Consider the following 17,069-nt stretch of genomic DNA (forward strand, 5'->3'; position numbering starts at 1 on the left):
ACCAGGGATTGACCATATAACCAGACAGTACTCTAAGTGCGATAGGACCAGGGATTGACCATGTAACCAGACAGTACTCTAAGTGTGATAGGACCAGGGATTGACCATATAACTAGACAGTACTCTAAGTGTGATAGGACCAGGGATTGACCATATAACTGGACAGTACTCTAAGTGTGATAGGACCAGGGATTGACCATATAACTGGACAGTACTCTAAATCTGATAGGACCAGGGAATGACCATATAACTAGACAGTACCCTAAGTGTGATAGGACCAGGGATTGACCATATAACTGGACAGTACTCTAAGTGTGATAGAACCAGGAATTGACCATATAACTGGACAGTACCCTAAGTGTGATAGGACCAGGGATTGACCATATAACTAGACAGTACTCTAAGTGTGATAGGACCAGGGATTGACGATTTAACTGGACAGTACTCTAAGTGTGATAGGACCAGGGATTGACCATGTAACCAGACAGTACTCTAAGTGTGATAGGACCAGGGATTGACCATATAACTAGACAGTACTCTAAGTGTGATAGGACCAGGGATTGACCATATAACTGGACAGTACCCTAAGTGTGATAGGACCAGGGATTGACCATATAACCAGACAGTATTCTAAGTGTGATAGGACCAGGGATTGACCATGTAACTGGACAGTATTCTAAGTGTGATAGGACCAGGGATTGACCATATAACTGGACAGTACTCTAAGTGTGATAGGACCAGGGATTGACCATATAACTGGACAGTACTCTAAGTGTGATAGGACCAGGGATTGACCATATAACTGGACAGTACTCTAAGTGTGATAGGACCAGGGATTGACCATATAACCAGACAGTATTCTAAGTGTGATAGGACCAGGGATTGACCATGTAACTGGACAGTATTCTAAGTGTGATAGGACCAGGGATTGACCATATAACTAGACAGTACTCTAAGTGTGATAGGACCAGGGATTGACCATATAACTGGACAGTACTCTAAGTGTGATAGGACCAGGGATTGACCATATAACTGGACAGTACTCTAAATCTGATAGGACCAGGGAATGACCATATAACTAGACAGTACCCTAAGTGTGATAGGACCAGGGATTGACCATATAACTGGACAGTACTCTAAGTGTGATAGAACCAGGAATTGACCATATAACTGGACAGTACCCTAGGTGTGATAGGACCAGGGATTGACCATATAACTAGACAGTACTCTAAGTGTGATAGGACCAGGGATTGACGATTTAACTGGACAGTACTCTAAGTGTGATAGGACCAGGGATTGACCATGTAACCAGACAGTACTCTAAGTGTGATAGGACCAGGGATTGACCATATAACTAGACAGTACTCTAAGTGTGATAGGACCAGGGATTGACCATATAACTGGACAGTACCCTAAGTGTGATAGGACCAGGGATTGACCATATAACTGGACAGTACTCTAAGTGTGATAGGACCAGGGATTGACCATATAACCAGACAGTATTCTAAGTGTGATAGGACCAGGGATTGACCATGTAACTGGACAGTATTCTAGGTGTGATAGAACCAGGGATTGACCATATAACTGGACAGTACTCTAAGTGTGATAGGACCAGGGATTGACCATATAACTGGACAGTACTCTAAGTGTGATAGGACCAGGGATTGACCATATAACTGGACAGTACTCTAAGTGTGATAGGACCAGGGATTGACCATATAACCAGACAGTATTCTAAGTGTGATAGGACCAGGGATTGACCATGTAACTGGACAGTATTCTAAGTGTGATAGGACCAGGGATTGACCATATAACTAGACAGTACTCTAAGTGTGATAGGACCAGGGATTGACCATATAACTGGACAGTACTCTAAGTGTGATAGGACCAGGGATTGACCATATAACTGGACAGTACTCTAAATCTGATAGGACCAGGGAATGACCATATAACTAGACAGTACCCTAAGTGTGATAGGACCAGGGATTGACCATATAACTGGACAGTACTCTAAGTGTGATAGAACCAGGAATTGACCATATAACTGGACAGTACCCTAAGTGTGATAGGACCAGGGATTGACCATATAACTAGACAGTACTCTAAGTGTGATAGGACCAGGGATTGACGATTTAACTGGACAGTACTCTAAGTGTGATAGGACCAGGGATTGACCATGTAACCAGACAGTACTCTAAGTGTGATAGGACCAGGGATTGACCATATAACTAGACAGTACTCTAAGTGTGATAGGACCAGGGATTGACCATATAACTGGACAGTACCCTAAGTGTGATAGGACCAGGGATTGACCATATAACTGGACAGTACTCTAAGTGTGATAGGACCAGGGATTGACCATATAACCAGACAGTATTCTAAGTGTGATAGGACCAGGGATTGACCATGTAACTGGACAGTATTCTAAGTGTGATAGGACCAGGGATTGACCATATAACTGGACAGTACTCTAAGTGTGATAGGACCAGGGATTGACCATATAACTGGACAGTACTCTAAGTGTGATAGGACCAGGGATTGACCATATAACTAGACAGTACTCTAAGTGTGATAGGACCAGGGATTGACCATGTAACCAGACAGTACTCTAAGTGTGATAGGGGACCAGGGATTGACCATGTAACCAGACAGTACTCTAAGTGTGATAGGACCAGGGATTGACCATATAACTGGACAGTACTCTAAGTGTGATAGGACCAGGGATTGACCATATAACTAGACAGTACTCTAAGTGTGATAGGACCAGGGATTGACCATATAACTGGACAGTACTCTAAGTGTGATAGGACCAGGGATTGACCATATAACTAGACAGTACTCTAAGTGTGATAGGACCAGGGATTGACCATATAACCAGACAGTACTCTAAGTGCGATAGGACCAGGGATTGACCATGTAACCAGACAGTACTCTAAGTGTGATAGGACCAGGGATTGACCATATAACTAGACAGTACTCTAAGTGTGATAGGACCAGGGATTGACCATATAACTGGACAGTACTCTAAGTGTGATAGGACCAGGGATTGACCATATAACTGGACAGTACTCTAAATCTGATAGGACCAGGGAATGACCATATAACTAGACAGTACCCTAAGTGTGATAGGACCAGGGATTGACCATATAACTGGACAGTACTCTAAGTGTGATAGAACCAGGAATTGACCATATAACTGGACAGTACCCTAAGTGTGATAGGACCAGGGATTGACCATATAACTAGACAGTACTCTAAGTGTGATAGGACCAGGGATTGACGATTTAACTGGACAGTACTCTAAGTGTGATAGGACCAGGGATTGACCATGTAACCAGACAGTACTCTAAGTGTGATAGGACCAGGGATTGACCATATAACTAGACAGTACTCTAAGTGTGATAGGACCAGGGATTGACCATATAACTGGACAGTACCCTAAGTGTGATAGGACCAGGGATTGACCATATAACTGGACAGTACTCTAAGTGTGATAGGACCAGGGATTGACCATATAACCAGACAGTATTCTAAGTGTGATAGGACCAGGGATTGACCATGTAACTGGACAGTATTCTAAGTGTGATAGGACCAGGGATTGACCATATAACTGGACAGTACCCTAAGTGTGATAGGACCAGGGATTGACCATATAACTGGACAGTACTCTAAGTGTGATAGGACCAGGGATTGACCATATAACCAGACAGTATTCTAAGTGTGATAGGACCAGGGATTGACCATGTAACTGGACAGTATTCTAGGTGTGATAGAACCAGGGATTGACCATATAACTGGACAGTACTCTAAGTGTGATAGGACCAGGGATTGACCATATAACTGGACAGTACTCTAAGTGTGATAGGACCAGGGATTGACCATATAACTGGACAGTACTCTAAGTGTGATAGGACCAGGGATTGACCATATAACCAGACAGTATTCTAAGTGTGATAGGACCAGGGATTGACCATGTAACTGGACAGTATTCTAAGTGTGATAGGACCAGGGATTGACCATATAACTAGACAGTACTCTAAGTGTGATAGGACCAGGGATTGACCATATAACTGGACAGTACTCTAAGTGTGATAGGACCAGGGATTGACCATATAACTGGACAGTACTCTAAATCTGATAGGACCAGGGAATGACCATATAACTAGACAGTACCCTAAGTGTGATAGGACCAGGGATTGACCATATAACTGGACAGTACTCTAAGTGTGATAGAACCAGGAATTGACCATATAACTGGACAGTACCCTAAGTGTGATAGGACCAGGGATTGACCATATAACTAGACAGTACTCTAAGTGTGATAGGACCAGGGATTGACGATTTAACTGGACAGTACTCTAAGTGTGATAGGACCAGGGATTGACCATGTAACCAGACAGTACTCTAAGTGTGATAGGACCAGGGATTGACCATATAACTAGACAGTACTCTAAGTGTGATAGGACCAGGGATTGACCATATAACTGGACAGTACCCTAAGTGTGATAGGACCAGGGATTGACCATATAACTGGACAGTACTCTAAGTGTGATAGGACCAGGGATTGACCATATAACCAGACAGTATTCTAAGTGTGATAGGACCAGGGATTGACCATGTAACTGGACAGTATTCTAAGTGTGATAGGACCAGGGATTGACCATATAACTGGACAGTACTCTAAGTGTGATAGGACCAGGGATTGACCATATAACTGGACAGTACTCTAAGTGTGATAGGACCAGGGATTGACCATATAACTAGACAGTACTCTAAGTGTGATAGGACCAGGGATTGACCATGTAACCAGACAGTACTCTAAGTGTGATAGGGGACCAGGGATTGACCATGTAACCAGACAGTACTCTAAGTGTGATAGGACCAGGGATTGACCATATAACTGGACAGTACTCTAAGTGTGATAGGACCAGGGATTGACCATATAACTAGACAGTACTCTAAGTGTGATAGGACCAGGGATTGACCATATAACTGGACAGTACTCTAAGTGTGATAGGACCAGGGATTGACCATATAACTAGACAGTACTCTAAGTGTGATAGGACCAGGGATTGACCATATAACCAGACAGTACTCTAAGTGCGATAGGACCAGGGATTGACCATGTAACCAGACAGTACTCTAAGTGTGATAGGACCAGGGATTGACCATATAACTAGACAGTACTCTAAGTGTGATAGGACCAGGGATTGACCATATAACTGGACAGTACTCTAAGTGTGATAGGACCAGGGATTGACCATATAACTGGACAGTACTCTAAATCTGATAGGACCAGGGAATGACCATATAACTAGACAGTACCCTAAGTGTGATAGGACCAGGGATTGACCATATAACTGGACAGTACTCTAAGTGTGATAGAACCAGGAATTGACCATATAACTGGACAGTACCCTAAGTGTGATAGGACCAGGGATTGACCATATAACTAGACAGTACTCTAAGTGTGATAGGACCAGGGATTGACGATTTAACTGGACAGTACTCTAAGTGTGATAGGACCAGGGATTGACCATGTAACCAGACAGTACTCTAAGTGTGATAGGACCAGGGATTGACCATATAACTAGACAGTACTCTAAGTGTGATAGGACCAGGGATTGACCATATAACTGGACAGTACCCTAAGTGTGATAGGACCAGGGATTGACCATATAACTGGACAGTACTCTAAGTGTGATAGGACCAGGGATTGACCATATAACCAGACAGTATTCTAAGTGTGATAGGACCAGGGATTGACCATGTAACTGGACAGTATTCTAAGTGTGATAGGACCAGGGATTGACCATATAACTGGACAGTACTCTAAGTGTGATAGGACCAGGGATTGACCATATAACTGGACAGTACTCTAAGTGTGATAGGACCAGGGATTGACCATATAACTGGACAGTACTCTAAGTGTGATAGGACCAGGGATTGACCATATAACCAGACAGTATTCTAAGTGTGATAGGACCAGGGATTGACCATGTAACTGGACAGTATTCTAAGTGTGATAGGACCAGGGATTGACCATATAACTAGACAGTACTCTAAGTGTGATAGGACCAGGGATTGACCATATACCTGGACAGTACTCTAAGTGTGATAGGACCAGGGATTGACCATATAACTGGACAGTACTCTAAATCTGATAGGACCAGGGAATGACCATATAACTAGACAGTACCCTAAGTGTGATAGGACCAGGGATTGACCATATAACTGGACAGTACTCTAAGTGTGATAGAACCAGGAATTGACCATATAACTGGACAGTACCCTAAGTGTGATAGGACCAGGGATTGACCATATAACTAGACAGTACTCTAAGTGTGATAGGACCAGGGATTGACGATTTAACTGGACAGTACTCTAAGTGTGATAGGACCAGGGATTGACCATGTAACCAGACAGTACTCTAAGTGTGATAGGACCAGGGATTGACCATATAACTAGACAGTACTCTAAGTGTGATAGGACCAGGGATTGACCATATAACTGGACAGTACCCTAAGTGTGATAGGACCAGGGATTGACCATATAACTGGACAGTACTCTAAGTGTGATAGGACCAGGGATTGACCATATAACCAGACAGTATTCTAAGTGTGATAGGACCAGGGATTGACCATGTAACTGGACAGTATTCTAAGTGTGATAGGACCAGGGATTGACCATATAACTGGACAGTACTCTAAGTGTGATAGGACCAGGGATTGACCATATAACTGGACAGTACTCTAAGTGTGATAGGACCAGGGATTGACCATATAACTGGACAGTACTCTAAGTGTGATAGGACCAGGGATTGACCATATAACCAGACAGTATTCTAAGTGTGATAGGACCAGGGATTGACCATGTAACTGGACAGTATTCTAAGTGTGATAGGACCAGGGATTGACCATATAACTAGACAGTACTCTAAGTGTGATAGGACCAGGGATTGACCATATAACTGGACAGTACTCTAAGTGTGATAGGACCAGGGATTGACCATATAACTGGACAGTACTCTAAATCTGATAGGACCAGGGAATGACCATATAACTAGACAGTACCCTAAGTGTGATAGGACCAGGGATTGACCATATAACTGGACAGTACTCTAAGTGTGATAGAACCAGGGATTGACCATATAACTAGACAGTACTCTAAGTGTGATAGGACCAGGGATTGATGATTTAACTGGACAGTACTCTAAGTGTGATAGGACCAGGGATTGACCATGTAACCAGACAGTACTCTAAGTGTGATAGGACCAGGGATTGACCATATAACTGGACAGTACTCTAAGTGTGATAGAACCAGGAATTGACCATATAACTGGACAGTACCCTAGGTGTGATAGGACCAGGGATTGACCATATAACTAGACAGTACTCTAAGTGTGATAGGACCAGGGATTGACGATTTAACTGGACAGTACTCTAAGTGTGATAGGACCAGGGATTGACCATGTAACCAGACAGTACTCTAAGTGTGATAGGACCAGGGATTGACCATATAACTAGACAGTACTCTAAGTGTGATAGGACCAGGGATTGACCATATAACTGGACAGTACCCTAAGTGTGATAGGACCAGGGATTGACCATATAACTGGACAGTACTCTAAGTGTGATAGGACCAGGGATTGACCATATAACCAGACAGTATTCTAAGTGTGATAGGACCAGGGATTGACCATGTAACTGGACAGTATTCTAGGTGTGATAGAACCAGGGATTGACCATATAACTGGACAGTACTCTAAGTGTGATAGGACCAGGGATTGACCATATAACTGGACAGTACTCTAAGTGTGATAGGACCAGGGATTGACCATATAACTGGACAGTACTCTAAGTGTGATAGGACCAGGGATTGACCATATAACCAGACAGTATTCTAAGTGTGATAGGACCAGGGATTGACCATGTAACTGGACAGTATTCTAAGTGTGATAGGACCAGGGATTGACCATATAACTAGACAGTACTCTAAGTGTGATAGGACCAGGGATTGACCATATAACTGGACAGTACTCTAAGTGTGATAGGACCAGGGATTGACCATATAACTGGACAGTACTCTAAATCTGATAGGACCAGGGAATGACCATATAACTAGACAGTACCCTAAGTGTGATAGGACCAGGGATTGACCATATAACTGGACAGTACTCTAAGTGTGATAGAACCAGGAATTGACCATATAACTGGACAGTACCCTAAGTGTGATAGGACCAGGGATTGACCATATAACTAGACAGTACTCTAAGTGTGATAGGACCAGGGATTGACGATTTAACTGGACAGTACTCTAAGTGTGATAGGACCAGGGATTGACCATGTAACCAGACAGTACTCTAAGTGTGATAGGACCAGGGATTGACCATATAACTAGACAGTACTCTAAGTGTGATAGGACCAGGGATTGACCATATAACTGGACAGTACCCTAAGTGTGATAGGACCAGGGATTGACCATATAACTGGACAGTACTCTAAGTGTGATAGGACCAGGGATTGACCATATAACCAGACAGTATTCTAAGTGTGATAGGACCAGGGATTGACCATGTAACTGGACAGTATTCTAAGTGTGATAGGACCAGGGATTGACCATATAACTGGACAGTACTCTAAGTGTGATAGGACCAGGGATTGACCATATAACTGGACAGTACTCTAAGTGTGATAGGACCAGGGATTGACCATATAACTAGACAGTACTCTAAGTGTGATAGGACCAGGGATTGACCATGTAACCAGACAGTACTCTAAGTGTGATAGGGGACCAGGGATTGACCATGTAACCAGACAGTACTCTAAGTGTGATAGGACCAGGGATTGACCATATAACTGGACAGTACTCTAAGTGTGATAGGACCAGGGATTGACCATATAACTAGACAGTACTCTAAGTGTGATAGGACCAGGGATTGACCATATAACTGGACAGTACTCTAAGTGTGATAGGACCAGGGATTGACCATATAACTAGACAGTACTCTAAGTGTGATAGGACCAGGGATTGACCATATAACCAGACAGTACTCTAAGTGCGATAGGACCAGGGATTGACCATGTAACCAGACAGTACTCTAAGTGTGATAGGACCAGGGATTGACCATATAACTAGACAGTACTCTAAGTGTGATAGGACCAGGGATTGACCATATAACTGGACAGTACTCTAAGTGTGATAGGACCAGGGATTGACCATATAACTGGACAGTACTCTAAATCTGATAGGACCAGGGAATGACCATATAACTAGACAGTACCCTAAGTGTGATAGGACCAGGGATTGACCATATAACTGGACAGTACTCTAAGTGTGATAGAACCAGGAATTGACCATATAACTGGACAGTACCCTAAGTGTGATAGGACCAGGGATTGACCATATAACTAGACAGTACTCTAAGTGTGATAGGACCAGGGATTGACGATTTAACTGGACAGTACTCTAAGTGTGATAGGACCAGGGATTGACCATGTAACCAGACAGTACTCTAAGTGTGATAGGACCAGGGATTGACCATATAACTAGACAGTACTCTAAGTGTGATAGGACCAGGGATTGACCATATAACTGGACAGTACCCTAAGTGTGATAGGACCAGGGATTGACCATATAACTGGACAGTACTCTAAGTGTGATAGGACCAGGGATTGACCATATAACCAGACAGTATTCTAAGTGTGATAGGACCAGGGATTGACCATGTAACTGGACAGTATTCTAAGTGTGATAGGACCAGGGATTGACCATATAACTGGACAGTACTCTAAGTGTGATAGGACCAGGGATTGACCATATAACTGGACAGTACTCTAAGTGTGATAGGACCAGGGATTGACCATATAACTGGACAGTACTCTAAGTGTGATAGGACCAGGGATTGACCATATAACCAGACAGTATTCTAAGTGTGATAGGACCAGGGATTGACCATGTAACTGGACAGTATTCTAAGTGTGATAGGACCAGGGATTGACCATATAACTAGACAGTACTCTAAGTGTGATAGGACCAGGGATTGACCATATACCTGGACAGTACTCTAAGTGTGATAGGACCAGGGATTGACCATATAACTGGACAGTACTCTAAATCTGATAGGACCAGGGAATGACCATATAACTAGACAGTACCCTAAGTGTGATAGGACCAGGGATTGACCATATAACTGGACAGTACTCTAAGTGTGATAGAACCAGGAATTGACCATATAACTGGACAGTACCCTAAGTGTGATAGGACCAGGGATTGACCATATAACTAGACAGTACTCTAAGTGTGATAGGACCAGGGATTGACGATTTAACTGGACAGTACTCTAAGTGTGATAGGACCAGGGATTGACCATGTAACCAGACAGTACTCTAAGTGTGATAGGACCAGGGATTGACCATATAACTAGACAGTACTCTAAGTGTGATAGGACCAGGGATTGACCATATAACTGGACAGTACCCTAAGTGTGATAGGACCAGGGATTGACCATATAACTGGACAGTACTCTAAGTGTGATAGGACCAGGGATTGACCATATAACCAGACAGTATTCTAAGTGTGATAGGACCAGGGATTGACCATGTAACTGGACAGTATTCTAAGTGTGATAGGACCAGGGATTGACCATATAACTGGACAGTACTCTAAGTGTGATAGGACCAGGGATTGACCATATAACTGGACAGTACTCTAAGTGTGATAGGACCAGGGATTGACCATATAACTGGACAGTACTCTAAGTGTGATAGGACCAGGGATTGACCATATAACCAGACAGTATTCTAAGTGTGATAGGACCAGGGATTGACCATGTAACTGGACAGTATTCTAAGTGTGATAGGACCAGGGATTGACCATATAACTAGACAGTACTCTAAGTGTGATAGGACCAGGGATTGACCATATAACTGGACAGTACTCTAAGTGTGATAGGACCAGGGATTGACCATATAACTGGACAGTACTCTAAATCTGATAGGACCAGGGAATGACCATATAACTAGACAGTACCCTAAGTGTGATAGGACCAGGGATTGACCATATAACTGGACAGTACTCTAAGTGTGATAGAACCAGGGATTGACCATATAACTAGACAGTACTCTAAGTGTGATAGGACCAGGGATTGATGATTTAACTGGACAGTACTCTAAGTGTGATAGGACCAGGGATTGACCATGTAACCAGACAGTACTCTAAGTGTGATAGGACCAGGGATTGACCATATAACTAGACAGTACTCTAAGTGTGATAGGACCAGGGATTGACCATATAACTGGACAGTACCCTAAGTGTGATAGGACCAGGGATTGACCATATAACTGGACAGTACTCTAAGTGTGATAGGACCAGGGATTGACCATATAACCAGACAGTATTCTAAGTGTGATAGGACCAGGGATTGACCATGTAACTGGACAGTATTCTAAGTGTGATAGGACCAGGGATTGACCATATAACTGGACAGTACTCTAAGTGTGATAGGACCAGGGATTGACCATATAACTGGACAGTACTCTAAGTGTGATAGGACCAGGGATTGACCATATAACTGGACAGTACTCTAAGTGTGATAGGACCAGGGATTGACCATATAACCAGACAGTATTCTAAGTGTGATAGGACCAGGGATTGACCATGTAACTGGACAGTATTCTAAGTGTGATAGGACCAGGGATTGACCATATAACTAGACAGTACTCTAAGTGTGATAGGACCAGGGATTGACCATATAACTGGACAGTACTCTAAGTGTGATAGGACCAGGGATTGACCATATAACTGGACAGTACTCTAAATCTGATAGGACCAGGGAATGACCATATAACTAGACAGTACCCTAAGTGTGATAGGACCAGGGATTGACCATATAACTGGACAGTACTCTAAGTGTGATAGAACCAGGAATTGACCATATAACTGGACAGTACCCTAAGTGTGATAGGACCAGGGATTGACCATATAACTAGACAGTACTCTAAGTGTGATAGGACCAGGGATTGACGATTTAACTGGACAGTACTCTAAGTGTGATAGGACCAGGGATTGACCATGTAACCAGACAGTACTCTAAGTGTGATAGGACCAGGGATTGACCATATAACTAGACAGTACTCTAAGTGTGATAGGACCAGGGATTGACCATATAACTGGACAGTACCCTAAGTGTGATAGGACCAGGGATTGACCATATAACTGGACAGTACTCTAAGTGTGATAGGACCAGGGATTGACCATATAACCAGACAGTATTCTAAGTGTGATAGGACCAGGGATTGACCATGTAACTGGACAGTATTCTAAGTGTGATAGGACCAGGGATTGACCATATAACTGGACAGTACTCTAAGTGTGATAGGACCAGGGATTGACGATTTAACTGGACAGTACCCTAAGTGTGATAGGACCAGGGATTGAATCACATGATTCAGTGTGCTAGATGTTACATACTCTGAACACGTCATGAGCAATGCAAACTAAATGAAAAGGCTTTCGGATTCCCCAGGAACGAATACCAAAGGAATGTTCTAGCACGTGTTGTCGTGTCTGCGTGACAACGGTGCACAGTGTTCTGCCACTGTTACACAGCACGATCATCAAGCGCTTATTGGGGACAGTGTGCAATGAAAAATGAAAAACTGTCATTGCATTGCCAGTCTTCTATTGTAGCCAAACTAGTCACAGAGGCACTCCTACTTGGTTGCCAATAACATGGTCCAAACATTGTCATTTGAAACACATGTGCTGGGTGTTTCGCAACATTAGAGGATGTGTCTAATAACACACATAGATGCTGCTAAAAGACCTGCACAATATTACCCTATACTTGACTACACACACTAACATGTTTTTAGGGTAAATTATTATGGAGTGGTACCTATGTACAGTATCATTCCACATACTGCTTTGAGGTACATATATAGGGAGAACGGAGTGAATGGAATGGCGTCAAACCATGTGTTTGATTTGATCTGTTCCTCCCTGTGATTGGTCAGGTTACCCACAGTCAGGACAGTGTACTGGACCTCCATTGGCTGGAGGCCAGCGAGCTCTGTGCTGAGGACCTGGAGACCCTGTTCAGACGCCTGGTGGACCAGAGAGACACACAGCTGGAGGTAGGGGGTTATAAATGGGTTATGGAGGGGTTATGAATGTGTTATGTTCTCCTTATGTAGGCCTGGTTGGCCAGAGAGACACACAGCTGGAGGTAAGGGGTTATAAATGGGTTATGGAGGGGTTATGAAGGGTTATGGATGTGTTATGTTCTCCTTATGTAGGCCAGAGAGACACACAGCTGAAGGTAGGGGCCACTGTTGACATACTGCACAGTGTTTATAGGTTTGACCTTGCTGAGTCATACAAGATATTGCTGTGCCATAAAATATTCTGTAAGTCTTACTAGACTTTTATAGCAGTAGTTACTTATTGACTTTCTATATTGATCTGTGGTGAAATGGAGGAAGTTGAAATGGAGGAACTTGAAAGGGAGGAAGTTGAACTTGAAATGACAGGTGAAGGAGAAGTGTCATTTCCTGTCCTATTTTCATCTTTCCTCCCTCTGTTCTTTTCTCCTCCCCACCCCAGACTATTTTAGAGCTAATGCAGGAGAGAGAGTCCACCCCGTCACCCTCTCCGCCCAGCGCCCAGTCCCCCAGTGACTGTCCCAGCATGCAACAGCAGGCGGCCTCCCACCAGCACTTGTCTGTGGAGCTGGCCGACTCCAAGGCCAAGGTCAGACGGCTGCGCCAGGAGCTGTGAGTAGTCAGATAAGGACACTCCCAGACCCAACCCTCCCACTCAGTGGTCATAAAGTAACCTGGGCATGACAATGACAGCCATGGGGTTGGCAAGACAACATAAACAGATCTCGAATGCAGGCTAAGCATAAATGTGCATAGTGCAGTACTGCTTGAGTCATCTTCCACCCAACTGGTCATTGTGTTTAGAGGATACATATGTCATTTCCCTAACCCAGCGTTAGAGGATATACTGTATGTAAGCCTTCTTTAAAGAACTCAAAAACACCCTAGTGCATCTTCATTTCCTGTTTTATATTCTGTACAACATTTGAAATAGCATGAATAAGACCAACTAAGTGTTCTTATTTTTTCTCGGGTTGTCTCCACATATGTTTGGAGGTTAAACAGTTGAGCTGTGAGGCAAGGCAAACGGTCAGGAGAGAGAGAGAGAGAGAGAGAGAGAGAGACATATCCTGAACGGATACAGGAGAAGGTGTCTGGGGATAGTTTGGCCCAGATTCTCTCCTTGGCATGACCCTCCAGGGCCTTGCATTGCCATTGTCCCACTTTGGCCCTCTTCCTCTCTGCCAACCCCAGACCTGATTCAGCCCTCCATCTCTCCTCCTCTTCTCTCTTTTATCGCTTTCATTGTCTAACTGGGATATGCTGACTCAAGCCCCCGGACTGTACAGCAGTATCCTCATAATGCAACCCAACACTATCTGTTCTGTTCCTAGAAACGTAATAGCTTTTGGTTGTAGTGCACACTTGATGTCAACAAAGTGATAGGTTTGTGAGAAAACATGTACGAGAGAAGCTTTTCTCCTAGTGGTCATGCCGTAGTACTGGCCAGTATGTTGCTACTTCCCAGGGAAACTGGGGGTGGAGGAAGTGATGGTCTGGGTGCTGCAGTGTGTGGTGGAATGTGTCCAAGCAAGCAGGAGCCAGGCATCCCATATCTGCACTCGTAGAAAAAAGGGTCCCAAAAGGGTTCTACATGGAACCAAAAGGGGTTCTTCAAAGGGTTCTTTGAACATGTTAAATGTCTTCTCCAAGAGCTGTATATAATGGCTGCTACTATCTTGACCTACTGTATCTGTCTGAGTGGGTGGGGGGTAGAAGTCAGTCATGCGTGTGGCGCGCATGCATGCATGTGCGGCAACATTAAGAAAAGCTATGCATACTTACACCATCCCTCTCCATCTCTTTCTCTCCCCTCCCCTCCCCTCCCCTCCCTCCCTCCCGCTCAGAGAGGAGAAGAGTGAGCAGGTACAGGACTGCAGACAGGAGCTGGAGAACATGGAGGCTGAGTTCAACAGGATTCAACAGGAGGTAGAGAGAAGTGACGCACGCACACACACGCATACACACACACACACATACAGACACACATGCATGGACCTCCTCTCTAACCCTCAGTAACATGACACACAGTATCCTTACTTCTTTCAGAGATTATTCAGATGAATGTACACTATGCTTTAGTGTAGATAAAGCCTTAGTGCTTAGCTAGTGACAGTGGCTACACCTCAACACTGTTTTCTACAACAGTACGAAAGCTGCAGCTTGATCTCCCGAGTTCCTAAATCTGTTTTCCTGAAAGGAGAAAGAGAGATTTCCTATTTATTTTCATGCCTAAAACATTCTACATCAACTGGGTTACATGGTCAGGGAAACCTCTCATACATTCAGTGAAATTCAAATACTTTAATCTTCAATATATAAATACAGTGTAGATAGTTTTGTTTAAACTGTAGATTTATTATAAGACAGGAGCTACTTCCCAGCATTTTCCTCTCCCCACTTGAGAGAACTTTTGCCGTATATTTACCTCACGACGGTGTCCCATGTATGCTAAAACCCTTTCCCGTGTCGGTGTCAGTATATTTACCTCACGATGGTGTCCCATGTATGTTAAAACCCTTTCCTGTGTCGGTGTCCGTATATTTACCTCACGACGGTGTCCCATGTATGCTAAAACCCTTTCCTGTGTCGGTGTCCGTATATTTACCTCACGACGGTGTCCCATGTATGTTAAAACCCTTTCCCGTGTCGGTGTCCGTATATTTACCTCACGACGGTGTCCCATGTATGCTAAAACCCTTTCCTGTGTCGGTGTCCGTATATTTACCTCACGACGGTGTCCCATGTATGCTAAAGCCCTTTCCTGTGTCGGTGTCCGTATATTTACCTCACGACGGTGTCCCATGTATGTTAAAACCCTTTCCCGTGTCGGTGTCCGTATATTTACCTCACGACGGTGTCCCATGTATGTTAAAACCCTTTCCTGTGTCGGTGTCCGTATATTTACCTCACGACGGTGTCCCATGTATGCTAAAACCCTTTCCCGTGTCGGTGTCCGTATATTTACCTCACGACGGTGTCCCATGTATGTTAAAACCCTTTCCCGTGTCGGTGTCCGTATATTTACCTCACGACGGTGTCCCATGTATGCTAAAACCCTTTCCCGTGTCGGTGTCCGTATATTTACCTCACGACGGTGTCCCATGTATGTTAAAACCCTTTCCTGTGTCGGTGTCCGTATATTTACCTCACGACGGTGTCCCATGTATGTTAAAACCCTTTCCCGTGTCGGTGTCCGTATATTTACCTCACGACGGTGTCCCATGTATGCTAAAACCCTTTCCCGTGTCGGTGTCCGTATATTTACCTCACGACGGTGTCCCATGTATGTTAAAACCCTTTCCTGTGTCGGTGTCCGTATATTTACCTCACAACGGTGTCCCATGTATGCTAAACCCCTTTCCCGTGTCGGTGTCCGTATATTTACCTCACGACGGTGTCCCATGTATGTTAAAACCCTTTCCCGTGTCGGTGTCCGTATATTTACCTCACGACGGTGTCCCATGTATGCTAAAACCCTTTCCCGTGTCGGTGTCCGTATATTTACCTCACGACGGTGTCCCATGTATATTAAAACCCTTTCCTGTGTCGGTGTCCGTATATTTACCTCACGACGGTGTCCCATGTATGCTAAAACCCTTTCCCGTGTCGGTGTCCGTATATTTACCTCACGACGGTGTCCCATGTATGTTAAAACCCTTTCCTGTGTCGGTGTCCGTATATTTACCTCACGACGGTGTCCCATGTATACTAAAACCCTTTCCCGTGTCGGTGTCCGTATATTTACCTCACGACGGTGTCCCATGTATGCTAAAACCCTTTCCTGTGTCGGTGTCCGTATATTTACCTCACGACGGTGTCCCATGTATGCTAAAACCCTTTCCCGTGTCGGTGTCCGTATATTTACCTCACGACGGTGTCCCATGTATGCTAAAACCCTTTCCT

The 17,069-nt window shown here is 44.0% G+C and overlaps 1 protein-coding gene across 1 annotated transcript in view; it reads left to right on the top strand.

The window, feature by feature from the left end:
- LOC139370286 (girdin-like) overlaps positions 1 to 17,069 on the top strand; it is a 43,226-nt gene that overhangs the window by 8,659 nt on the left and 17,498 nt on the right. Inside the window, exons 8-10 of the mRNA XM_071109677.1 lie at positions 13,017 to 13,136; positions 13,606 to 13,775; positions 15,011 to 15,092. Coding sequence (XP_070965778.1) covers positions 13,017 to 13,136; positions 13,606 to 13,775; positions 15,011 to 15,092 — 372 coding nt within the window. The remainder of the gene's footprint in view (positions 1 to 13,016; positions 13,137 to 13,605; positions 13,776 to 15,010; positions 15,093 to 17,069) is intronic.

Source organism: Oncorhynchus clarkii, chromosome 17 (assembly GCF_045791955.1).
Source record: "Oncorhynchus clarkii lewisi isolate Uvic-CL-2024 chromosome 17, UVic_Ocla_1.0, whole genome shotgun sequence".
Classification (NCBI taxonomy): Eukaryota; Metazoa; Chordata; class Actinopteri; order Salmoniformes; family Salmonidae; genus Oncorhynchus; species Oncorhynchus clarkii.